At 38.3% G+C, this 27,836-nt stretch overlaps 2 protein-coding genes across 2 annotated transcripts; one reads left to right on the forward strand and one right to left on the reverse strand.

Annotated features, from left to right (window-relative positions):
• Positions 1-10,072: 10,072 nt before the first annotated feature.
• LOC130721493 (galactolipid galactosyltransferase SFR2, chloroplastic-like) lies at positions 10,073-16,598 on the forward strand. Its single transcript, XM_057572293.1, has 11 exons — positions 10,073-10,533; positions 10,601-10,912; positions 10,988-11,120; positions 11,360-11,501; positions 11,704-11,870; positions 12,722-12,940; positions 13,082-13,244; positions 13,315-13,548; positions 13,636-13,785; positions 13,945-14,074; positions 15,582-16,598. Exons 1-11 carry the CDS (start codon positions 10,392-10,394, stop codon positions 15,698-15,700), a joined length of 1,911 nt encoding a protein of 636 aa, XP_057428276.1. The 5' UTR covers positions 10,073-10,391; the 3' UTR covers positions 15,701-16,598.
• A 2,511-nt stretch (positions 16,599-19,109) lies between these two features.
• LOC130717856 (uncharacterized) lies at positions 19,110-27,435 on the reverse strand. Its single transcript, XM_057568235.1, has 7 exons — positions 27,029-27,435; positions 26,901-26,940; positions 20,700-20,832; positions 20,539-20,610; positions 20,220-20,300; positions 19,449-19,510; positions 19,110-19,363 (listed from the first exon to the last, which is right to left on the reverse strand). The coding sequence occupies exons 1-7, from the start codon at positions 27,393-27,395 to the stop codon at positions 19,297-19,299; spliced, it is 822 nt and encodes a 273-aa protein (XP_057424218.1). The 5' UTR covers positions 27,396-27,435; the 3' UTR covers positions 19,110-19,296.
• Positions 27,436-27,836: the final 401 nt, after the last annotated feature.

Raw genomic sequence — 27,836 nt, forward strand, 5'->3', positions numbered from 1 at the left:
TAAATTGATATTTTTTCTGTCTCGCTTTCTATTTCGTTATTTTGTCTATTTTCTCATTTAGGCATGAAGGTCGAAACTCAACATGTGCCTCAAGATTTGATAACTGAAATTCTATTGAGGTTACCGGTGAAATCTCTTGTACGTTTTAAGGGTGTGTGTAAGTTTTGGCGTTCTCTCATATCTGATCCCCACTTTGCAAAATCACATTTTGAACTAGGTGCTCATAGTCATCGACTCGCCTTGATCAAAATCTCTCATGGTATTCAAGCCATAGACTTAGATGAATCGCTTCACTCTAATCGTATTTCTGAACCAATAAAGATGGACTTTTCATCTACAGCTATACAAATTTATATAGTAGGTTCATGTAGAGGCTTTTTGCTACTCACCTTAAATGCAAGGTTGTACGTGTGGAATCCATCTACACGTGCGCACAAACCAATACCTTCATCTCCTATTTTTGACAATTATCATCTTCTATATGGCTTTGGGTATATATATGGCTTTGGGTATGATTCATCAAAAGATGACTACTTGGTTGTTCAAGTGTATGCTCAATATGCGGAGTTTTTCTCATTGAGAACTAATATGTGGAAACCAATTGAGGGTGTTGCCGATTTACCTCGCTTGAAACTCTCTACTGATCTAAGACCCGGGTTGCTCTTCAACGAGGCCATTCACTGGTTGTCTTATAACTGTGATGAATCAACATATGTTATTATCGTCTTTGATTTAACGCAAAAGAGACTTGTAGAAATACCCCAACCATATGATACTATACCCCGATTAGATGAGATTGCTCGTGGTGGTCGTGAACCAGATTGTAGTTTGTGGGTGCATGGAAGTTTTTTGAGTCTATCAGTTTTCAGGTGGTGGACTGGTACAATTGAAATATGGGACATGAAAAAATACAAAGTAGAGTCAACTTGGAACAAGACTCTTGTTCTATCTTCGAGTAGCTTTACCTTCAATTATTCTTTATTATGCTCTACAAAAAGTGGTGACATTTTTATGAATAATATAGGAGAAGTGGTGAAGTGTCGTGATAAAGGGAACCTGCTAGAGCCTTATTGCAAGTATCGTGATGGTGATCTTGAATTTCATGTGCCCATGTATACAGAGTCTATCCTTTCACTTCCTGATGTTGATGTAAGTGAGCAAAGTGAAGAAGATGATTGAAATGCGCCCTGAACTTTTAACATCTTTTACCTATTTAAGCTTTTTTTTTAACTTTTTACCTACTTCACAGTTAATATTATATATTTCTCCTTTTTATTATGAGCAATTGACCATGATGTAATCACTGTGTATTTGCATGTGTTATGGTAAATTGATTCTTTCTATTATTTTAGCATGCTTAAGATTGAATTTTACCACGTGTTGAAGTCAATTATCTTAATTTAAAAAATGTATTTGCTCTGTTCTTGAGTAAACTTGATACTACAAATAGTTAGGCAATCGCAATGCATATCAAAGACATGCTTCATTCATATTTCCACTTTTTTTCATTTCACATCTTTAACCTTTTCTTCTCCTTTGTTCTTATCTTTCTCTTCTTTTTCACCCCATACACATATAATGGGCCACATAGACCATATTATAATTAACAAATCTGTCATACGTACAGTTAAAACAAATTCATAACTCAAAATAAGGATATACTGGTTGAATAACCCGTGCAATGCACGGGTGACTTTTGTTATATCTAAAATTTGTTTAATATTATATTTTTTTGTAACTTTTTACAATTTCCAATTGCATAAATATATAAATGTTTGTTAAATTCTTTGTGTGTTAAGATTCTCTCACAATTTTGACCCGGTTGTGTAGAGATCAAAAGTCTATCTAAAAGTGTGGCTCTTAAGAATTGAACTCTCGACTCATACGTTCAAACAACCACCTTATTAGGAAAATATATTTAAAGTTTTTTTATGTAATATTTCCTAAAAAACTAAGATGCAAATGTTAATTAAAAAATATCTTTTTGGATGAAAATTGTACATAAGATATTAACATTTAAAATCATGATAATAAGAGTTAGTTTGGTACAATACATCAATCTACTCTTATATATTAAAATGAATAAGATTCTGTCGTCTAAACTACTTGCCACAACTACCACCACCACTCCTTCCACCACCGCCGTTGTTGACATCGCCACCACCACCAGCTCCACTCCCATAATTGCCACCGCCCAGGGCCGTGTATTGGGTTAGACCATGAAGGCAAGTGCCTTAAACCCAACAAAATTGTACATATATAGTATATACTACTGAGACTTGAGAAATGTTGTAGTAAAGTGAAAAAATGGGTTATCTTAATTGCAACGTGAGAATTAGGAAGTGCAACATAGAAGTACAATTTTAACAATCATTATTAAAGTGTTTATATTAAAAAAATTGATTTTTTCAAAAAAAAAACTAATAAATAAAATATCTGTTATTTTTACATTTTCAAAATTGAAAAAATAATTTGTGTTTGTTCTTAACTATTATATTGTTCCATGATGGTATAAACTTATACAATACATTATGAGTTTATCCATTATTTGATGCTAATATTGTATTGCATGTACAAACTTATATGTTCAACAATCTACTCGTATACATTAATTTTTTTGGAGTATTTAATCCACCATACAGATGATGGATAATGTCTGGCTAATAATATTATGACGTATAACCTACTTGCCACCATCAACACTCTCCATCATTGTCACCACAAACCAGTACCTATGCCACCATTGTCGTCGTCATCGCTATTCCGCCATCGCCACCACCACATGAACCATCGCAAACTCCACTCCCATAATCACCACCACCCCTTGTCATCGCTAATGCTCTACAACATTGCAACCGCCACAATCAGAATCAACTCCACCACCACACTCTCCACCTCCTCAACCACCCTCCACCACCGCCATCACCATTACCACCACTCTACTGCCACCACCACCACTACCACTGTCGCCACCACCACGACTACCAGAAACACCACCCTTCGCAACTGCCACCGTCATTACCGCAACCACCGCCCTACAACACTACCATTATCGATGCCACCATTAACGCCACCTCCACCACTGTAACCAAGTCCACCCTACCCCCCTCTTATAATTTCCTCCACCACCCCCATTATCGTCACTACCACCACCACCACCCTACCTCCCCCATTCTAACACCACCATTACTGCCATAACCACCACTCTTTGGCACCACCGTCCTCATTCTTACTATCACTTCCCTTCACCACTACCATGTCATTGTTGTAACTACCGCCCTTATATTACACTGTCACTCCGACCACCACAACCAATTCCCTAACCCCCTTACAATTGCCGCCGTCACCTTTCACCATAAAATATGTCATCCAAATTATAAGGTACATGATTTCGAAGAATAATAATAATAATAATAATAATAATAATAATAATAACTGTAGTTGAAATTTTAAATAAATGAATTTAATATTTCCATTAATACCATTAATATATTTAAAATAGAAATTTTATTATGTATAAAAAAAAATCTGTAGATGAAGTCTTTTTGTAATGAAGAGAAACTGAGTTAACATGATGGTGACACATGACATGAGATAGAAGAAGAATAACTATAGTGTTTAAAATTACACCCCAATCAATGTTTTAAGGACATTAATTAGAGATATAAAATGAAGCAACTTGGGATTTATTTTGGTGTGTTAAACTGCTCTCACAATTTCGACCCGGGTCTTCCCAAGAGTGCTGCTCCTAGGAATCGAACTCTCAGTCTAGGATTCAAACAACCACTTTTTATCACTGTGACCAGCACATGTTGAGTCAAGTTGAGATATTTTGAATGAGAACAATTGATTGCGAGAAAAAAAGAGGTCTTTTGTTACTGCACTGTATTATGGAATGTCATGTTTCTATCCATCTATTTGCTTTGAGATTCAAAAGTTTTCTTCTTTAACTAAGCGTGTCACCTAATATAGACCAGTTTTAAAAAAGTGTTACTTTAGGCCATCTAAAGTGACCGGATATAGCAGGTTGAGCCAGTAATTTCTTGTAAAGTAGAAGATATAATATTAAGGTGTAACCAAATATTTTAGATAGATTGGCAACTAAATAATGCATTGTTTAAAACACAAAGGTCCTTTAATATATCAAGAAAAATAACCCAGAATGAGTTTGTTTTGCCGCTTAGTTTGGTTCTCTCTAAAATTGCACTTCATAAACAATTGTTTTTCATGAGTAAATAATAGCAAGGAAACAAAATATAGAGGAGAACATGAACTCCACAGAAGACCGTGATCCTGACATAAACCCATTTATAAAGTTTACTAAATAAAATCTGAATGCATGTAGTGATCATTTAACTTAATTATATTCTTCTCTATAGGTTTAAGTTTTAATGTCTTATGGTGTAAAGGTGTTTTTGGTCTCCAAAGCGAGATTCCAATTCTTGTAAGTATTCACACTCATCACTCTTGTATAAAATCTTGAAATTATGCGCAAAGTTTTAGATTCAAACGCCACCTTATTATTTAACTAATAGTTTTACCATATAATATTTTTTTCACGCGACCTTTTAGCTTATGAAAGGTATAGTAAATTAAATAGAGATTAGGTTGAAGATGTACTGTTTTAAGACGCATGTATATATGTCTTATTGGACCTAACTTTGTAATTTGTATCAAGAAATATAATTGGATCTATAAAGAATTAATTACTTTTCGATCTCCATAATTTGTGAGAGATTTCTTTTCTTTGGATTGGGGACGTGGAATGGAGAAGGAAATAGAATTTGTTTAGGTCATGTATTCTTGAAGTTATAATGGTTCTCTATATAGGCAAGTATTGACCATTTATATTAATATATTAATATAAAGAAAGTTACTATTTTTCCTCATCCCTTGGCACTTGGTTCTCTCCGGTAGCGGCATGGATTTCAAATCTCTAAATTTTAAAGAAAATGCTAATTTGTATGAATGATATGCAAACGAATACCTATCATTGGTTAAAATTTCCTTATCCTGTGGTATTCATCCTTGTTTTCTTGCAAAAGCTAATTTTAATTTATGGAAATTAAAATTCTTGTGTTTCTTCAAAAAAAAAAGTGAATTTGGACATACAATAGAAATTTTTAAATAGTCATATTATATAATTGCAAAAGAAAAAAAAACATTGACAGTGAATATAACAAAACAACTCTAGAAAAAGATCAGAAATAACAAACCTTTGAACCAAAGACATTTTTGAAGAAGATTGATGGAAAAACAAATAGAACATTGTGCATTAGAAAAAAAAAAGAAAAAAAAATCTCAATTTTCAAGATGAAAGTATATAAGGAACAAACCTTTGGTCATTGCATGTTAATGGGGAAAAGATGAGCAACGAAGATAACAGATAAACACCTAAATCTCTTCTCCCTATTTTGCCATGACCAGTTTTGTTTTCTTCCTCACACTGTGTATACTGTGTATTGTACACTTCTGTGCTTGACACAATTTATAGCACTCTTATAAAAAAATTGATATCATGGTCAATCTTTAAAAAATTTGTCTAAAATTACTATAATTAAATTATATGTACACAATTTATAGCATTATAATAAAAATTCATGGTCATTTAAAAAGATGAGAAGTTTATTTGTTAAGACAAACAAAATTTATTTTTTTAATATAGATTTGATATTGAAAAACATGCAGATTTAATATTGAAAAACAAAATTTGTATATTTTTTATTGGGATGATATGGGGGTGACACGTGACAAAACCTTCTAAAAAAACCTTCATTTAGTATATTATATAGATAGATAAGAAGGCTGTATTTAAAATTGTACGAGGATAAATCAACCTTGCAACTTGCACAGGACAACAGAGAAATAATATTTCAGGGGAATGATAGAAATGTTCAACATCATAGAATTCATTCACACAAGCAAAGCTATCCTTCAAGTAGCAGCATAGCATTGATATTTTAGTTTATTTACAACTTAAGTTTTGACAGTCTCTTATATCCAATCCCCATTTGCAAAATTACATTTTGAACTTGGTTCTCATAGTGTTAATCCATAGTCTTAATTAATTTTCACTTTTCACTTTTAGTGCTGTGAGGTTGTGCTTTAATTATAATTTTTAATAATAAATAATATATCTTAAAGTAAATTAATATTATTTGATTATTATCAATTCAACTATTTTTGAAACATTTAAGTTTTAAACCTTTAATTAGTATTTTGACCAGTTCAATATTTTGGTTCAGTTTTAAAAATACTGGTATAAATTATGAAGTGTGGATATTGATGACTAATTCTTAGGAGCTGAAACCTAACATTATATTTGGGTACGCTTACTTAGAATTAACGAGAGCGTCGAAGAAGCGAGAAATTAACATGTTAAGTTGAATAAGAATCAAAGATATAAGATTTTAACACGTTGACATTCACAAACAAGAAAATATAAAGTAAAAAATAAAAAAAAATTTAAGAAAAACCCCTCCATGTTTTTTTTCTTATTAAGATATAAGGTGCAATTACATAATACACATGTTTTTTTCCTCTCTATGTGTCGATGATGAATGCACAGTCGCAGGTGCATGTCAAAATAATTATGCAATTAAACTGATTAGTGCAGTAAAAAGTGTAACATGAGGATCACTTTCTCGACTTAAGTGGCTTATAAACCAAATTCATAGATGAAAGCAAGTAAGGGGGTTGATTGAATATCAAGCAGGATAATACTCCCTCCGTTCCTTATTATAAGTCACATTTTTTGAAAAAAATTTGTTCCTAAATATAAGTCACTTTCTAATATCTAGGAAGCATTAAATAATTTTTTTCCAAATTCACCCTCATATTTAATATGAAAGAGATGATGAACTTTTGGAATATTAACTTGGAGAGAGAAAATCATAGGAAAGTAAATAAGGGTAGTCTAGGAAAGCTAATCATTTCCTTTACAAATTTATTATTACTAACTATTTTTCTTAATCTAAGAGAATTAGTTTTTTGTGACTTATAAATAGGAACAAAGGGAGTAAAAGATTAGATTATCATATTAGAAAAACGTTAGTAAAATTCTGGTTCACGCACATGACAGATGTCGAACCAAATGTCTAGGACATCTGGCACAACGTACAACAGATAACAGCAGAAGTGCAACATAGTATTAAATCCACAAAAAAAAAATAAAGACACAGAGAATTGTTAACCTAGTTCGGTGCAACATCACCTACATCTGGAGGGCTTCACCCCGAGAAAGATAATCCACTATTATAGAGAATCAAGTACACAAAAGGTCTTAATTGAACAGCCTTGTTCACAGCCTTTCCTACTTATTCATACCCGTGGTTTATTACTTAGGTCTCCCCCTAAGTATGAGAACTCTCTCTCACTTTCTCTCACAATAACTGCCACAGTGATTAATCTCTTACAATAAGAGTAAAGACGATCTCAAGATCAAACAATTAACACAACAACTCTCAGCTTACAGTAAGAACATAGAGCTGCTGAGAGAACACCAAGTGTGAACAAAACAAGAGTAAACCCTAATTTACTCAACAAGAAGCACTACCTAGCAACAAGGTCTAGGTCTTCTTAAGTAGTCGTCGTCTAGGCCTTGTCTTCAATGGGCTTGGGCGAGCAAAGAGTCCACACAAAACAGGAAGTTGTTAATAAAACAAATCTGCAGAAAATCTTCAAAGATGCGTTTCAGTTGCAGAGAAAAATTAACTTCCATAAATATCTTAGATCAAATCCCTTAAAACTGATTTGATCACACTTGATATATTCTTTGAACGGCGCATAGAAGCTTCCAACAAAACCCTAACTTGATTATCGTGTAGTAAAAAACAAAGCTTCACAGATAACTTAACCAACTCAAGGCAGAATCGCAGTGACGCATGTCATAGTCAAGATGTTATGACATTGTGTCCGACATGTTGACACACAACATACATTGGCTAAAATGTAGATAATCATAACAAAGGAACAACAATTAGACTTAAGGTTATTATAGTCAAGTACAGAAAAAGCTACATCGATCAAAAGAGATTAATTCAATTAATTATTCAAGTCCCTGAGTAGAAACTCAACTCACAACTGTGAGTTGGATTGGAATCCTAAATCCCCTACCGGAAGATCGTCCAGTATTTGATTTGTTCAGGTTAAGTAAGAGACATTGCCCCCTCAAAGTACAAGGTCTTAAGAGACAACATCCTCAAAGCTAACAATCAATCAGTGTTAGAGTATCTCCAATGCAAGGTTCTTAGTTCTTATTTTTGAGTTAAGAACTAAGAACTAAGAACTTTACCATTGGAGGTGCTGACATGAAGCTCTTAGTTCTTAAAAATAAGAACTCAGTTCTTATATAAGTTTTACTTTTTGAATTCTTAGCTTAAAATATTAATCATTTCTCTCTCATCCAAATTATTTATTACTTTATGAGTTTTGTTTTTTTACTTTATGAAAATAAAAAATAAAAATAATGTGGTTGGTGGGACCAAATGAATAGTGGTAAGAACTAAGAACTCATGGTTGGAGCAAAATTACTTGAGAGTTGCTTAAGTACATGTGGCAATACGGGCCCACATGAATAGTGCTAAGAACTAAGAAATAAGAACTAGCATTGGAGATGCTCTTAGAGATGTACATACCTTTGATAACAATATTCACAATCGCTTCACTGATTCACTCGCTTAGATAAGACAATTAGAATAGAATAAATCTTTGAATTCACACGTAATGAACATAAAGCATATTCAAACATGTGTAAAGATTATAAATAAACTTTGAATAAAAAGATGAATTACTATTAAGAGCAAAATCTCAGATATGCAAACGCATGAAAATTAAGAACCCTCAAACTTATATAAAAGTTGAGCAAGCCATAAGAAAAATAACTAAGATAACGACTTGAATAAAAGAGGTGAGATGAGGTGCCTAACAAGGGCCTCAACTAGCCTATTTATACTAAGGCTTAAATATGTTTGAGGTCCCTCTAAAATAGGGTGTTTTGGTTAAGACTCCTACAATTATTTTTTTGGAATACACCCTTAAGTGCAAAATAATAGTGTCGTTTAGATCCCTGCCGTTAGAAGAATAATTAGTCTACTAACGGAGGATTGCCAAGTCAGCACAAGAGAAAATGTTGGAAAATTCAAAATGTGTGGTCAAAGGGATTTGAATCCCACACCTGTAGCTTTAACCACACTTGCCCCACCACTAAGCTACATGATAATTTTGAGTTATTGGTAAGGTTTTATACTCCCTCCGTTCCTATTTATCTGTCCAAGAAGAGAAGGTTCACACAAATTAAGGAAAGTAATTAATTGTGTTGATTTTCATAAAAGTATTATTTATTTTCCTATATAACCCTTAAGAATGTATTTTATCTTTCTTCATTTATTGTTTTTGTAAGGGCATTTCTTGGAAAAACATCAATTAATACTCTCTTGAAACTCTAAGTGGATAGATATATAGGAACACAAATTTTTCTTCAAAGTGGACAGTTAATAAGGAACGGGGGAGTACCTATTTAAACTTATTATCTCTTCATCTTTTCCACATACTCATCTTCCAGAATCACCACCAAACCCAAAACACAATATAATACCAATCATAGCCACCATTGCCAAGGTAAGGTCGCAATGGGTTTTCCTAAGTCACCAGCGCCTCCTACCCGTACCCCTCCGCCACCAAATCCAAATTCTCCTTCCCTTGCTCCTTTGGTGCTTTCTTCCCACGCTCTTCCGCTCAGGTTCTTCCCCCGGATGTCACTAACCTCCTCCGCCTCGTCGAGGACCTCTACAACCCAAACAGCCACACTCGAACAAAGATGAAGGAAGAACATAACTCATACCAGATGACAGAAAACAAAAGACATTTATGTTGCACTTAATAGGAAAGATGAAGAATCAGGCAATTAGCAACCATTTCGGAGATGTGAGTGCTAGAGAAATAAGGCTCTCACCATCGCACGCAAATTGACGGGGATGCTCGTGCGTGAACGACGGTGCTGCTCACGAGGCCTCCAAGACCACCGTCGTGGTTGCGCCAGAACCACCACGCCAAGTCGTTGCTTCCCCTCCGATCTCGTCTACCTGTTCACGATCATTCTCCTTCGATCTAGATTCAGTTCGACCTCTCTCTCCCCAAAAAAAGAGTATGTTGCTGAACACTCAAGCACTCGTGGCTCCCACACAAAAAAAAGTTTTAAAGAAATTTCCACAAATATTTAAAAAGAGATAAAAATAATATAATAAAAATGCATAAGTTTTCAAATTTCACGAGGACACGCTCATTTGGCGGGTTCTTTTTAAATATAAAAGCAAACTCTTCCAACAAATTTCATTTCAGACACGACACGATTCAATCTCTCTCCTCTGTTTCTCTCCCTCTCTACTTCTTCCATGTCGCCGATATCATTGTTCATCGCCTCCACCCAACTCCTCGGAACCCTAGTAACTCTCACCGTAGCCGCCAAAGCCTTCAATTTCTCGCGCTTCCTCCGCCCTCCGATCGGCGGTTCTGTTGCCCGATCTCACCGTTCTGGTAGGTAAATCTAACATTTCATTGTTTCTCTCTTTCACATTGATCATTTTCCGTTAATTTTGTACAGATTCAGCACCACCACACCATGATGCTTCCGGTGACGGTCAAATTTCAGCACCAGCACACGATGATGATGATGATGATGATGATGATGCTTCTGGTCACGGTCATGCTTCCGGTTCTTCTATATCCGGTATTTCGGCGAGGACGTCGATGAAGTTTTTCCTCACCTCCACCAAGCTTGTGGGAGCTCTGGTCACTCTCGTGACTGTCGTTGTTGCGGTCAAGACCTACATCTTCTCCTGTTTCCGCCGAAACTACCTCCGCCCCTTCCGCTCCCCGATCGACGAATCCGCCAACATTCTTGCAAAATTTGACGGTTAGTGAGCACAATCGTTCATTCATTCTCTTCATTCTACGTGATGAACTTAACACTTGTTGTAATCTTGTGTAGACGGATTTTTCTTCGGTCTCGCTACAGCACCGGCGCATGTTGAAGATGATCTCGATGATGCTTGGTTGCAGTTTGTACAACAAACGAGTGGGGGTGCTCATAACGTAGCTGCTTGGCACAATGTGCCTAATCCGTAAGTTCATACATGTGTAATGTAATTAATGTTGTATTTAATTAATGTTATATGTGAACGTTCTCTGATTTTGCTTTTCAAAATATTAATTATGCATAAATTAATTAGAGTGAGTAATGACTGATTTTTTACTATAAATTGAAAAGAGTTTTAATTTTGGAAAATAGTACTATTTGTTTTTCTATTAAAGTAATATCTGATTTGTAGCAACATTGAAATTAAAACTGTCTGATTTCTAGGGAGGAGAGGTTAAAGTTTTGGACTCAGCCTAATAGAGAACTACAGTTGGCCAAGAATACTGGTATTACTGTTTTTCGCATGGGAATAGATTGGTCAAGAATCATGCCAAAGGAGCCAGAAGGAAACAATCCTCTAGAATCTGTAAGCGCGGTTCTGACCTTGCATGATGAGGATGTATTATTGTGACATTTATTATTAAGCTTATATGAGTCAGTAGCTTCTGTAATGGAGCTTATGAATATGTTTTTCAATTTTCAAACTTTTATCTTGATTTCTTATTACAATGAGTTCAACTGGCAGAGATTTTTCTTCTATGAATAACTCACTTGCTGTTCTTTCTTAGATTAACTATGCTGCATTGGAGAGTTATAAGTTGATTCTCGAAAATGTTCGATCAGATGGAATGAAGGTGATGCTCACTCTTTTCCATCACTCACTTCCACCTTGGTCTGGTGAGTATGGAGGTTGGAAGGTGGAAAAGACAGTGGATTATTTCATGCTGTTTACCAGGTTAGTTTGACCTTCAGTCACTGTTGTCTGTATGTACCCCATGAATTTTTTTCTGCTGAGGATGTGTGTCAATTTTCAACTAAGATTAACTGCTAACTTGTGCCAGCCTATCTTTGGTTGTAAATGAATAATGAAGTCCATAGATAGCATCGCATGATTATTTATTTAATTTCTTGACTGATTGATATCTGCCAGTGTGAGTGTCTATTAGTAAGGAAGTTGGTTAGATTGGTTAGTTGGGTTGGGACAGTTCAAAGGAATAACGCGTGTCGCCAGTAAATAAGAGGGGAGGCTGTGAGGGAGATCTAGCTAATCATTGAGTGAAAATTAGGGCCTTTGGGCAGGGAGGTTTCCTGTGTAATTGGGTTAGTGCCTGTTTCTTTTGATTAGGATAACAGGCTCCAATAATTTTCTATGTAGGATGTGAGCTGTTTACTTAAGCACATTAACAGTAAAAAAATAAAATTTATCATTGAACTTGGACGTCGGCTTGTACTTGAAGATAAAAAGTCAACGGAACTCTTGTGCATTGAGATGAAAGTTTGTTCACGTCGCTTTCAACTGTTATCTAAACACATACTGCAACTTGCTAGTGTCGATTAAACAATGTGAAGTTCACGTAGAATGGTGAAGTGAAATGTCAGGCTTATCTTAGTTGGCGCTGAATCAAATAAATCAGGAGGACTAGCTTCATTCTAAACAAATTAATGGAGCTACATGTTCATGTGCTGGCCACCATTACATTTGAAGTTAAAATGTGATTTTTTTAAGTGTCATTTAGCAATTAAACAATGCTAACTGTTGAAAACTTCATAGATCAGTGATGATATGTCTTCCTTTTTGTCCCGCAGGCTTATTGTAACCCATTTATCCAAATGGGTAGACTATTGGGTAACCTTCAATGAACCCCATGTCTTCTGCATGCTCACCTATTGTGCTGGAGTTTGGCCAGCTGGGGATCAACCTAGTAGACTAGATGCATTGCCGACGGGCGGTTTTCGAAAAGCTATGCAATGGATTTCTATTGCACATGCAAATGCATACGATTACATACATGAAACATTAGTAAGGTGAATGTTTCTATTGCACATGCAAATGCATTTGATTCCTTGGCTGCTTTCTAGTGTACCCAACTTAGTTTACTTGGTTGCTTTTCTAAGTTTAACTATTGTAGTTATTTGAATTCTAAACTAATACAATCTTTTTGGCAGTTCAAATCCAATAGTGGGGGTTGCCCATCACGTGGCATTCACGCGACCCTATGGACTGTTTGATGTTAGTTGGGTGTCATTGATGAATTCATGTACGCTCTTCTCATATATTGATGGGATATGCAACAAGCTGGACTTCATCGGAATAAATTACTATGGGCAGGTAAGCTGTAGTATAACTTATTTGATATAGTATAGGCATAGACTCATGACAATTCCTACCTTTGTCTCAGGAAGTTGTTTCTGGTTTTGCGCTGAAACTGGTGGAAGATATGGAGTACAGCGAATCTGGCCGTGGGGTATATCCGGATGGTTTATACCGGATGCTCCTACACTTCCACGAGAGATACAAGCATCTTAAACTCCCCTTCATAATTACTGAAAACGGAGTTTCAGATGAGACAGATTTGATTCGCAGGCCATATCTCGTGGAGCATTTGCTTGCCATCCATGCCGCCATGACCATGGTTTGACTTTGAAAATTTTATTTTTGCTTATGATTCAAGTTATTAATCTTTTATAAACACTAATTATGTGTTGGAATTGTTTGACAGGGTGTGCCCGTGCTTGGTTATCTGTTCTGGACTATATCTGATAACTGGGAGTGGGCTGATGGATATGGCCCCAAGTTTGGACTTGTTGCCGTTGACCGGGCAAACTCCCTTCAACGGACTAGACGTCCTTCTTACCATCTTTTTTCCGAAGTTAATTCTAAATTTTGCAGTCTGCTTTTCTTTCTCCATGATATTGCTTTGTGTAGTTTTAGGAGACACTTGTTAGAATATAATATAAAACCATTCATATGATTCTTACCCAATAACTTAAGCTAATGGATTTATATTTTGGTGTGCTCTTGATTTCAGATTGCGAAGACAGGTAAAATTACGCGTGAAGATCGTGAAGCAGCTTGGGATGAGCTTCAAAGGGCTGCTAAAGAAAAGAAAACCAGACCATTTTACCGTTGTGTGAACAAACACGGTAAAATGGATTCAGGTATGTACTTTTAATTATCAATTTGACAATGCAAAATAGAGTTTTTAAGCATAGACACGCAGCATCTGTGGAAAATATAATTGTGTAATTCATTCAATGAAAACTGATTATTTTGTACAGTAGAGGACTTTATATAGTGCCTCAATCAGTTACAAGTTTCAACTAATTGAAAACAGAAAGTGTAACTGACTCTAACTAATCTTGAGATTACTTCTAACTAACTACTAACTGATAGCAAGTGTATGGATCCTTTGAACCAACTGATAGCAAGTTTATGGATCCTTCCTGAAGCTTATCTCTAATGAAATGAACATCCATTTCAATGTGTTTGGTTCTTTCATGATTAACTGGATTATTGGCAATCTGTAGAGCAGATTGATTGTCACAGAAGATGCTCACTGGTTGCAAGGAGCTTGGATGCAAATCATTGAGTAGGTAAGTTAACCATAAAGCTTCACAGCTAGATTGTGATAGAGCTCTATACTCAGCCTCACTGGAAGACCTGGAAACTGTGGTTTGTTTCTTACTTCTCCAGGAAATTAATGAGTTGCCTAAGAAGAAACAATAACCAGTGACAGGTCTCCTTGTATCTATGCAAGCACCCCAATCAGAATCACTGTAGCCTTTCAGTGTGATGGAAGAAGTAGAAGGGAAAAAGAGTCCCTTTGCTGGTGCTGCTTTGACATATTTCAGTATCCTTAAGGCTGCTTCATAATGAACATCAGTAGCACAATCTAGGAACTGACTAAGATGATGGACAGCAAATGTTATATCAGCTCTAGTATTGGTTAGATATAGTAATCTACCAATTAATCTTCTGTAACTGCTAACATCTTGTAGTCTCTCCCCAGAACCCTTATGTATTTTAACTGTGGAATCCATAGGGCTGGTTACGGGCTTAGTAGCTGTCAAGCCTGTATCAGCAAGAAGGTCCAATGCATACTTCCTTTGGTACAATCCAATACCTTTCTTGGACCTAGCAACTTCAAGACCAAGGAAATACTTAAGATCACCTAGGTCTTTGATGCTGAACTTGTCATCCAATAAGGTTTTGATAGAATTGATCACAGTTATGTCATTGCCAGTTAACATCAAATCATCGACATAAACCAGGATCACTGTAAATGAAGCATTTTCTCTTTTGGTAAAAAGAGAATAATCAGCCTTGGATTGAATGTAGCCTTGTTGTATCAATACTTCTGTCAGTTTAGCATTCCATTGCCTACTTGCTTGTCGCAATCCATATAAGGACTTGGTGAGCTTGCAGACCATGCCAGGTTGAGGTAAATCTGATACCATGTGGAAAATATAATTGTGTAATTCATTCAATGAAAACTGAAAGTGTAACTGACTCTAACTAATCTTGAGATTACTTCTAACTAACTACTAACTAAAACTTCCTCAATAGAATCTGTAGACTGCTGAATCATTTTCACATTACTTTTTATCTCAAATCATGCACATTTTGGATAAGTTATGTTTAAATCAAAACTACTGATTTATACAGGTGGACTTGATGAGCCAATCCAGCGACCTTACATTGAGCGTGATTGGAGGTTTGGGCATTATGAGATGCATGGTCTCCAGGACTATTTGAGCATCTTCTTTAGATTCCTTATGCGATAGTTGTTATGGTTTGGCTCGCGCCATTGTGGAGAGGCGGGTCGAGCCCGCTTTGCCACTTGTTATTGTGCAGATGATCCATTTTACTTTGTTAGTGATGGTTTTGTTTGATTTCTTATACTTTGGTGGTAGATTGTGATGAAGCCAAGAATAAAATGCAACACGTTGAGTGATTGTATGTAACATGCTTTCTGCTTCTGAATCTACTTGGTAGTGCATTTTCTGTAATTACCACCTTACATACATTGTGTTTAGTTGCACTTTTTTTTTGCTGACTTAAAAAAACAAAAAAATTGTAATAACCGCATGACATACATCGTGTTTAGTTGCACTTCAGAAATTATTAAAAGCGCTTTCATATTTCAAACATTTTAGGGCTTTGCAAAATGCTTTTTTTTTTTATTGTTGATATCATTTTTATAAGTGTCTAATGTTTTTTTCTAGGTTAAAATGTCACAATATTTAAAAATATTAGGTTTGCATGGCCTTCCATTACCTGTCTTCCGTTTTTGTCCTTCAGTAGCTTCCACTATTGTTGTATGGGTAACCATAATGGTAAATTGAGTTGTAACTCAAAGTGGGCTTGGATCTTTCTGGTTGAGGAAAGGAAGTTGGAGCTTTCTGGTGTTAGAGTGGAGTTATGAGATCATCATCTGGGTTCTTGGACTTTCTGAATCAAACGGTCTGGGGGTTGATCCAGAAAAGATTGACTGACTCATCATGTAAATTGTGTTTTTATGTTCTGGATGTTCATTGATTGGGTGTCTACTTTTAGTATTTTAGTTGAGTTATGGTTATCTGTATCATTTTCTCTTCCTTTTTGATTGGTTTTTTCTCTGTAAATCAAGGAAGCCTCTAATAGAACCTTGAAAGTTGTAAAATAAATGGTTGTTTTCAATTCAAATTCTCGTCTCTTCCTTTTTGACCGTTCTACTCATGAGGTACTTTGTTTCCTTTCGGAATTCAATTTCTCCTTGTTATCCTCTGGCTGCTATAGAATAGAAGCTAGTGTTTTAGCTGGTGGGACTCCTACGTTAAGCTTCCAATATATTTCTGAAGCTTTCAAAATATTTGTGAGTGCTTAGATATATAGGCTACTAGCTCGTTTGACTACTCTGGAGTAGTTGGGAGTAGTTTTGTTTGTTCTTCATAATTGAAAGTGATTGACGATCAATATAACATGATTTAAAATGTTTTATAATTGTTGTTTTATTTATATCATGCTGTTAAAAGATAGTCATTCAATTAGATTTAGACAAACATGCTTTTATATCTATTTCTGTTGTAAATTTTATTTCTTGATTTGAGCATATTCCGGACTGAAAAGTTAGCATGTATTGCTAAAAATGTTTGAATTGGAAAATATGACATTGGGAATGGTGTTTTTGAGAGTTTTGATAAGAATTGAAAATGTATTGCCGGAGGAGTTGCGGTATAACTTTGCATGGTTTTTATGTGCTTAGGAGGATCTTGGTTAAAACTTTGTAGTCCTTAACAGGTTATAATAGTATAAGTTCACAAAGTCATTTGATTCTATAAGGAGAAACTCTATAGTGTAAGGGGAAAGAGAGGGCTATGAATGAGATAAAAAACTTCCCTCGATGAGATGATAAGATATGATTTAAAGATAAGAGAGCTTCCTATTAAATGAAATAATTTTTTTGAAAGGAAATAGCTATCAACGAGATTTAATCATTCTTCAATAATATAAGAGATGAAATGACTATCCGTTAAATAGAGCCAAACCACCTTAAGAAGGGAAGAGCTTTCTGAGAAGCTCTCCAAATCCAATCCAAAGCTACTTTGAAAAATTGAGCCTCCAAGAGCTTTCCACATATGCAAGACGAGACCCACCTGCTGAGCATAATAGGAAGCCAAAATACTGCAGCACACTACGTCCAAATACATAAAGAAGCCTCCAAGAGGACATAACCAAAACATGGATTAAATGAGGAGTAATGATATATACACACCTCATTTTTTAAACACTTTATTTCCATCTCTTTTTATTTCTATCTCTTTCATCTTATCATCTATCACATCTCATATTTTTTCTCTCTTACTTTTTGTTTTCTTCCTATCTCTCTCACCATTCCACCTCTCAACCTCAAAAGAGAGGTGTGGATGAAACATTACTCCCCCGCAGCAAAAAGATCCACCAACCCCCTCCACTTAAATCCCCAAAGCTAGGCCTGTCCAGAAGTTTTTGAACCGACCGAACCCGACCGGCCCGCTACAAAAAAAAGGCCTCCTCGGTTCGGGCGGGTCGGGTGGCGGGTTGAGGATGGAAAAAACCGGCTCCGGTTGGTTTGGTTCGGTCGGTTACGGTTTGGAGCCCAGTCCGACCGAACCCAATATAAAAAAAAAAATTCAGCCGGCCCAAGCCCAAACCTCAAAGCCCCAAACCCAAACCCTACTAACCTGGCTCGGCTCCTCTCTCTTTCACTCCTCACTTCTTCTTCTTCTTCCCTAATCCCTAGTTCTCGCCGCCGCCACATCCCTTCTCATCTTCTTCTTCTCTCCAAACCCTAGCTTCTCGCTGCCACCACGCTTCTCCAGTAGTCCAGTTCCCCTCATCCTTTGCTGCGCTCTCAAACTTCTCCTCAATCCTCATGACCTCATCCTCTGCACCGCCACCACCCTTTTTCCTTCTCCTCATCCTCTACATCGCCATCCACTGCGCCGCCACCACGCTTCTCCTCATCCTCCCGCCACCACCCTTCTCCTCCTCCTTTTCGCCGCCACTTCGACATCTCCATCACCCATCTCAGAATCTCCTCAGTCCTCACACATCTCAAAAGTCAAACCCTAGCCACTCCACTCCACCACCACAGTGCATGGCTTTTTCCTTCACACATATCAAACCTCCATGCTTCTCTAATTCGAAAGAGTTTGCTCATCTTCATTGCTATCGATTCTGATGTGAAATCGCAAGGATGAAGTGAACATTCTCTTTCGCATGAGAAAAGCAATGGAAAAAACTTGTTCTTGACTTCATGGTAAGTTGGTAATGGTATCTTGATCTGACATAGTATGTTGTTCTTGGTTAATTTGTTTGATGAAATTGAATGAAATTACTCAAATTAGGTTCCATGCTCTTCATCTTTCTGTTCTGATGTTCTCTGCAAACCCGGTGGAACCCGCCCGACCCGCCCGTTACCCGACCAACCCGAAACCGACACAACCCACGGTCGGTTATGGGCCCAGTTTTGTCTCATGCGGGTTCGGTCGGTGGAGCTTTTTGGGCCCGAATCCGACCGAACCCGACCGGTGGACAGGCCCACCAATAGGCACCTTACGGTTGCCATTTCCCACTCCCTCTCTCTACTTTCTCTCTCATCTTCTTATATACTTTGTTTGTCTGTCTTTCCTTTGCTTGTCAAGTTGCGATAGTTTTCTCATCTAATTCTATACATTTCATTATTACATGTCACTAAAAAATTCCACTACGACAGTCTATCAAAATTCATTTGGGCCACAAGCTCAAGCAAAAAGGTAAAAGAAATATGATAAATTATTTTAAACGTCTCAATAGTAAATATAACAACTTATGAATTAGCTTCATCGTGCTAAATTCAATGTACATACAACAAAATATTTTAGCTGATGGTCCAATTTCGACAAAGACAGTGAACCTTCGAGAGAGAAGCCATATAATCATCAGACCTGCATTAAAGATTGCATGGACACCTTTCATGTTTCTAAGTTGCATTTTTTGTGTAGCAAGAAATGAACATAATCAAATCCAAACCTTTGCCCATAAGAAGACTGGCATGCAGCAACCATGTGAACTTTAGCAGCGTCCGTTTCATTCTACGCATGGAAAAATGAATCAACGAACTTACAAATCTGCTTCAGACCAAATGAAAAGCACACAAAGAACAAGCCTTTTCACATAGTAAAAAATTGGCATGACATCACACAACATTCCAGTTTGGTCCATTTTCTTCAACTTTGCAACTATGCTAAACAATTCAGAAAACTGACAATTCAGTAAACTAAACATCTACGATGAGTATAGTGCGTGCACGTGTTTGGCTGGAAATGAGTCACCATGCAAGGTGTCTAGAAACGAAAATAAAGCAGTTGCAGGGATTTAAGGAAAGGGTTTTGTAACTTAACATCTTTTAACCAATCTAATGTTACCCAAGAAAACCAGCTTCGTATTAACAAATTTATTCATGCAGAGAAAGTCAAGTTGATTCTTAGTTTCTTACAGAGTAAATAACAACCTTCTTATAAATTGGAAAGACCAGGACTATGCGCAAAATTATTTTAACATCACATATCTGAATTTTCATTATCTCAAAAGAAGAAAAAAGATTTTCCTTGACAAATTACCACCCCCATGAACGCATTTTCTAGTTCTACCAAATAGAGTTAGCGTTAAAAACAGCTTCTAGAATCGAGACTGCGGAGAAGAAAATGTAGGCTTGGAAAATGTATCTGAAGTTGTGTTTGCCACACATATAATCTTTAACTATGTTCAGGAAAGGAAAGATCATGAAAGTTACAAGAATACCTGAGATTCGTAATAAAGTCCAGCATATAGAGAAGCATAAAAATATTCGCCTTCTCTACCATTGGAGAACGCAGCTACAAGCTAGACAGGCAATTCAATTGCTTGTGTCAGATTGTACATCGGCATGATGAATCTTAGAGTACCAATAACAGAGACAAATAAAAAAAATACATATCCTTTAGAAACAGGTAAATGTACATGGGGGGAAGGAAGGACAAACTATCGAAAACCAAGCTTAAGCATAAGGGAGGACTTATTAAAGTCTCGCATCTAACAGAGATAACTGCATTTTAATTGAAAAGGTATTATTAAAGCACACCTTTTCAGGATCCCCGCCATCTCTAAACATGTTATATGCTTCCCGCATGACTGGCCTTGAGTCTCTGCCAACCTAAATTCACTCAGGAAGATGACGATGAATTGAATATTTTTAAGTTCTTTTTTTATGTTAACCACATAGTTGTAGAATCAATGACTTGCCTCGAGATATCGCTTCCTCACTTCATCCACCCCATATAGTTGAGCTTCACAAAGAAAACACCATATGGACTCTTCTGTATCATTTGGATTTTGAGCAACATCTAACCGAAACTGCTCAGCTCCTTCTTCAAATCTATGGCAAAAGGGTGACAGATATAAAACCATCCATGATCATTCATGATGGATATTAGGAAGCTAACAAGTAATGAAGATGAAATGAAGGAATAGAAATGCAATTGTATTGATTGAAGTGGACAATTACAGAAGATATTGTGATAAGGTGTGCTGTTAGAAAAACTCTAACAACCCAGAGAAGCTCTAGAGCGTTCTCTCCGAGGGAGATGCTACTCTCTCTCTATAACAGAATTATCAATCCAGCATAATCTTATTCCCTTTCCCTTGGTTACTTTATACTAACACCTAATTCTGTTGAGCCAATGCCACCTCAGCAGCCTTGCCCCGTTTCCTCCTATAGACTTGCCAAACCTTGGGCCTGTTCTCTTCTTGGCCCACTGAAGCATTTACCACTAAGCCCACCTCTTCATTCAGATTTCTATCAATTCCTCCCTCCATTGGAACAGCCTTGTCCTCAAGGCAGAATTCAGGAAACTGACCAGCTAGAACGACATTGTCTTCCCAGGTGACTTCCTCCATTGACTTATGCTTCCACTTGACTAAGCTCTGATGCACTTCACTGTCCCCGAGCCTGACAGTCCTAGTGCCCACTATGACTTCAGGGTAAATATCAGTGGTGTCATCAACCCCCAAATCCGCTGGCAACTGACCCTGCACTTGATAGTTTCCCATAGCCTTCTTTAACAGAGAAATGTGAAAAACTGGGTGGATTTTGGACTCTGCAGGCAACTTCAGCCTATAAGCAACTGCTCCTACCTTGGCCTCTATCTGAAAAGGTCCATAAAACCTGGCAGCAAGCTTCTGATTGATCCTCTTCACCACAGAATGCTGCCTGTGGGGTCTCAGTTTGAGAAATACCCACTCTCCTACTGCAAAGGACAAATCCCTCCGCTTCTTATTTGCATAAATAGCCATTTGTTCTTGAGCCTTCTGTAAATGACCCCTTAGCTGTCGCAGGGCTTCATCTCTTTCACTTAGCTCTAGGGCCACAGCGGCTACCTTAGTCTCATTGGATAAGAACTTGACAATAGGGGGTGCTTGTCTTCCATAGACTACCTCAAAGGGTGTCTGTCCAATTGAGCTATGAAAAGTAGTATTGTACCAAAATTCTGCCCAGGAAATCCAATGTGACCAAGACTTGGGATGATCAGAAGCAAAACACCTCAGGTAGCTTTCCAAACACCTGTTTATGACCTCTGTTTGTCCATCAGTTTCCGGATGGTAAGCCGAGCTCATTTTCAGTTTGGTCCCCTGCAGCTTAAAGAGTTCAGACCAGAAATGGCTAACAAAAATAGGATCCCTATCACTTATGACTGAATTAGGAATCCCATGGAGGCGCACCACCTCTCTTACAAACACTTCTGCAATAGACTTGGCTGTATAGGGATGCTTGAGCAGAATAAAATGACTGTATTTTGACAGCCTGTCCACAACCACCAGTACTGCTTCAAAGCCCTTGGATTTGGGTAGACCTGTAATGAAGTCAAGAGACAAGTCTTCCCACACAGCATTAGGGATTGGAAGAGGTTGTAACAAGCCTCCAGGGCTTAAGGCGCTGTATTTGTGTCTTTGACAAACATCACAAGCTCTGACATAGTCTCTGACCCTCTTTTGCATTCCTACCCAATACAATGTTGTTGCCAAGCGTCTATAGGTCCTCAGGAAGCCAGAGTGACCCCCAGAAGGTGAGCCATGAAACTCCTCAAGTAGCCATGGGATGGAAGGAGAGGTAGGAGATAAGACTAGCCTTCCATGATATAGTAAAACTCCATGTTGTACTGCAAATCCAGGTTTGCTTGCAGGATCTTTCTGTACTGCAGATTGCAAGTCCTGGATGTAGGGATCTTGGGTAATCTCCTCCAAGAGTCTCTTTCGGTCATTCCAGAGAGGAAATGAGATCAGAGAATGCAGCTCCACCTCATCATAGCGCCTGGACAAGGCATCAGCAGCCTTATTTTCCAAGCCGGGTTTGTATTTGACTTGAAATTGGTAACCCAGTAATTTTGCTAACCAACACTGTTGGTCTGGTGAAGAAACTTTCTGCTGCAGGAAATGCTTAAGGCTTTTGTGATCAGTATAGACTATGAACTCTTTCCCCAATAGGTAGTGCCTCCAATGTTGAATGCTTAAAACCAAGGCCATTAATTCTTTTTCATACACTGACTTAGCCAAGTTTCCAGCTGATAAAGCTTTACTAAAGAAAGCTAGAGGTTGTCTTTGTTGCATTAAGACAGCTCCAATCCCTCTCCCTGCAGCATCACACTCTACTTCAAAGGGAAGAGTGAAATTGGGTAGTATCAAGACAGGAGGAGATGTCATTACCCTCTTTAATTGAAGAAAAGCCCTATCTGCCTCTGGTCCCCAAGAAAAACTGTCCTTCTTAGTCAACTCAGTGAGAGGATTAGCCATTTTCCCATAATCTTTGATGAATTTCCTGTAGTATCCGGTCAGCCCCAAGAATCCCCTCACTCCCTTAACATTCTTGGGCACAGGCCAATCCATAATGCATTTTACTTTCTCTGGATCTACTGCCACGCCAGCTCCCGAGATGATATGACCCAAATAATCAATTGAAGCACATCCAAATTTGCATTTGGTCTGATTAGCCACAAAACAATTAGCTAACAAGACAGATAGTACCAACTTCAAATGAGTGAGGTGTTCAGGTAAGTCTTTACTATAGATTAGTATATCATCAAAAAAGACCAACACGAATTTCCGTAAGTAAGGTCTGAAAATATCATTCATTACTGCTTGAAATGTAGCTGGAGCATTCATCAGCCCAAATGGCATCACTAAGTATTCATAATGTCCATTATGGGTTCTAAATGCAGTTTTTTCTATGTCATCCTCATGCACCCTGATTTGATGATAGCCAGATTTCAGGTCTATTTTAGAGAAAATTGAAGCTCCATTTAATTCATCCAGCAGCTCATCAACTATCGGAATTGGATACTTATCTGGAATGGTGGCCTTATTTAAAGCTCTGTAGTCAACACACATCCTCCAGCTCTTGTCTTTCTTCTTTACCAAGATCACAGGACTTGAATAAGCACTCATGCTAGGTCTGATGATTCCTGCCTCCATTAACTCTGCCACTTGCCTCTCAATCTCTTCTTTTTGATGGTGAGGATACCTATAAGGCCTCACATTAATGGTCTCCTGCTCAGGGAAAAGCTTTATCTGATGCACCTTAGACCTCTCTGGTGGCAGTTGAATCTTGCTCCTAAATACCTCTTGAAACTCTTCCAGTGTCTCCATAAGCTCTCTTGGTGTTTCTACCTCAGTATTGGTGACTTCTGCGGAATTCAGATGAGACCACCACCACTCCATACCACCTCTGTACTGCTTGTCCATGAGGAATGAGTGTAGAAAACTGTGATTACTCCCTTTTCCTCCTAGCCCTTGCAACTTGACTACCTGATTTCCATGGACAAATTGCATAGTGAGTAGTTTCCAGTCCATTACCACTTTTCCAAGTGTGCTCAGCCAGGACACCCCCAATACCATGTCCAAACCTCCTAGTTCCAACACCAAGGCATCAATCACCACCTCAATCTTCCCCAGCCTGGCCTTAATTCCCTTACACACTCCCTGTGTAACCACCCTGTGTCCATCCCCTAACCTGATGTGTCGGGAAGCTATAGGGGTGATAACCAAACCCAGAGCATTGGTGACTGCTGGGGAGATGAAGTTGTGGCTAGCTCCACTGTCAATAAGCACCAGTAAGTTCACATTGTCAACCTGCCCTTCAATCTTCATCGTATGATGCTCCTCCATACGACCCAGAACCCCCATTAATTTGTACTCAGCCACTGCCTCGTCCTCTTCACTCACTTCCGGTTCTCCCTCCAACATCACAATCTCACCTTCTTCATCAACGGTTTCCCCGTCTCCAAGGATTAGAACACGCAGGGATCTCTCGGGGCACTTGTGCAGGGTAGGATGATACTTTCCCCCACACTTGAAGCACAAGCCCTTGGCTCTCCGCTCAGCGATTTCATCCACCTGGAAGCTGCGGACCCCTTTCCACTTCTCCGATGATCCTGTACGGAGATCATTTTCTCCTTTTCGAGTTGAGGAACCCAGAGACGCGGCTGAATTCGTCGTCGATCCTACTGAACTCATGGAGCGACTTGGAATTGACCCGCCTGGTTTAGAGAACCGGGTCACATCCCTACTAAAAAGCCCAACCCGATTGGCGGATGACCCGGCCCAATTGCTTTGACCCGAGCGATCGAACCCGCTCCTCTTTACCATTTTCTTGCCATCGTCTTCGTCTTCTTCCTTTAGTTCCTCTTCCACGTCTTTCGCGATTCGCATCATCTCCATTCGAGTTCCTGGATTAAGTGTGCGCACTCGGCGTCTGATCGCAGGCTTCAGCCCACTCATGAAGTATCCTAGGTATTGGTCCTCCGGTAGCCTCCCTACCTGCGATGACAACAACTCAAAGGATTCGACGAATTCGTCTACACTTCCTTTCTGTCGTAATGTCGATAGCTCTTCGAAAGGGTTCTCCAATCTTCTTCCTCCGTAGCGTGCAATCAACGCACGTTTCAGCTTCTCCCAGGATAGATTATCCTCAGTCTCCATCAACAGATTGAACCAATGGATCGTCGATCCTTCCATACTTAATCGCGTTAACTTCACCCGCATCTCATCCGGCGTATTCTGCACGTCGAAGTAGATCTCCGCTCTCGTGATCCAAGCCACAGGATCCTCTCCTTCGAACACCGGCAACTTCACCTTCTTTCCGGCCAAGCGAGACTCACCGGGGTGTGAATCCGCTATCGGGGTATCTCCTTCGTGATCCGTTTCCTTCCGACCCATTTGCTTGCTCAGTTCAGTGAGAGTCAAGCTCTGCTGCTGCAGTTGGAGAGCGAGCTCTTGCAGCGCCGTCGTAACGCTTCCCATCTGGTTTTCCAGAGCTTCCATTCGATCGGTCATTTTCGGTGGCATCTACCAGCTTGTTGAGACTCCTTCCACGGTGTTGATCCGGTAGGTCGGACCAATTTGATGGATATTAGGAAGCTAACAAGTAATGAAGATGAAATGAAGGAATAGAAATGCAATTGTATTGATTGAAGTGGACAATTACATAAGATATTGTGATAAGGTGTGCTGTTAGAAAAACTCTAACAACCCAGAGAAGCTCTAGAGCGTTCTCTCCGAGGGAGATGCTACTCTCTCTCTATAACAGAATTATCAATCCAGCATAATCTTATTCCCTTTCCCTTGGTTACTTTATACTAACACCTAATTCTGTTGAGCCAATGCCACCTCAGCAGCCTTGCCCCGTTTCCTCCTATAGACTTGCCAAACCTTGGGCCTGTTCTCTTCTTGGCCCACTGAAGCATTTACCACTAAGCCCACCTCTTCATTCAGATTTCTATCAATTCACTACACAACTTAAGCTTTGGAGATAGTTTATTCAAATAAATGGATCCAAATCCAACTCCGTCTCCTTTTGATAGCATACTGTGACTGTGCTTGCTAACACCCATTTGCACATGGTTTTGCTACTAAAACTTCAACAATGATTTTAATTTTTAAGCATGCTTGGATGTGTGTTGAATACACTCCAAGCACGTTACCAAAGAAGCTCCACATTGTAGCTTATGTACTAACGTGATTTCTCAGTCTAACGAGAATTCCAAACGTGCAACCTTATCTCAAAGTGTTACAAATAATAATACATGTACCCAAAAGCTTAAGCTTTTGAGATAATTGGTTACTTGACATGGTATCAGAGCGTCTATGACCAAGCAATCTAGACTCTAGAGTTTGATTCTTGCCACATTAAATTCTTCTAATAGAAAATGAACTAAAGCACATGGTAGGTGAGTCTGCACATTCTTCACGCTTCAAGCCCAAACGGGATGGGGTGTGTTAGAAATAAAATTATAAAATCATTCATGTTACCCTTACCCAAAAGCTTAATAATTGGTTACTTGACAGAGAGTTAATTTAGACCCAATAGAGAGTAAGTATACTAGTGTTTTTTCTCTTAACCATAAAGAAGAATGAAATTGAATAAAATTAGGAGGTGAAGTGTGGTGTGGGTACCTATTAAGGTAGTAAAGTGAGAGTCCCCTTTGCCAAAGATCTGGTAAGAATCACATCATCATCCATGACCAAATTCATGTAATGGGACTCAAAAATCAATGAATATTCCAAAGAATGTATAAACCTACAAGCCTTTTGACGAGGGTCCAGCTGAATAGCCTTGTCGAACTCCACAACAGACCCGGAAACATCACCCTGTCTGAAGAGGGACATTCCACGACGAATTGCAAGAAGGGCTTCACGGCCATTGTTGTTGTTGTTGCCGCCGGTGACGGCGTCCCAGATGGCGGAGACGGAAGGAAGGAAAAGTCTTCGGGTGAGGATTGAAGGATTGGAGCAGAAGATGGGTGCTTTGGAAGGTAATTGCAATGGGAATGATGAAGGGTGGTGCAAACAAGGGGAAGGAGACACCAAAATTGGGGGTTTAAGGTTGTGGATAGTGAACATGGTGGTAAGGTAGAGATAACTGAAAACTGATAACAGAAATTGGCGCATAACAAGTTTTTTTTTTTATTTTTTTATATATGAGATATGTTTCCCTCTTAGTTTCATTACAGCCTAACTTTTTTTGTTGAACATGAGGGCTTAAAGCCCAAAACAGAAACAGCACCAAGACAATAAGATAGCCTTTTTAAACCCTAGCCAGTTCATTTGGCAAAAAAAAATCATGTTAGGTAGTTAAGTTATGTTAGTTGAAGACTTGAAGGCAAAAGATTGGTTAAGGAGCTACTAGTGGTGGTGCTTCGGGAACTCTAGGAGGAGAAAAGGGGACCTTGAGCTCTTGCAACAAAGATTGTATCCAAAGTAACTCAGCAGAAGTATTGGCAAGGCTCCTGTATTCAGCCTCAGTACTGGACCTAGCAACTAAGGTTTGCTTTTTGGAACTCCAAGACACCAAGTTAGGACTAAAAAACACACAAGATCCTGAGGTGGACC

Source organism: Lotus japonicus, chromosome 5 (assembly GCF_012489685.1).
Source record: "Lotus japonicus ecotype B-129 chromosome 5, LjGifu_v1.2".
Classification (NCBI taxonomy): Eukaryota; Viridiplantae; Streptophyta; class Magnoliopsida; order Fabales; family Fabaceae; genus Lotus; species Lotus japonicus.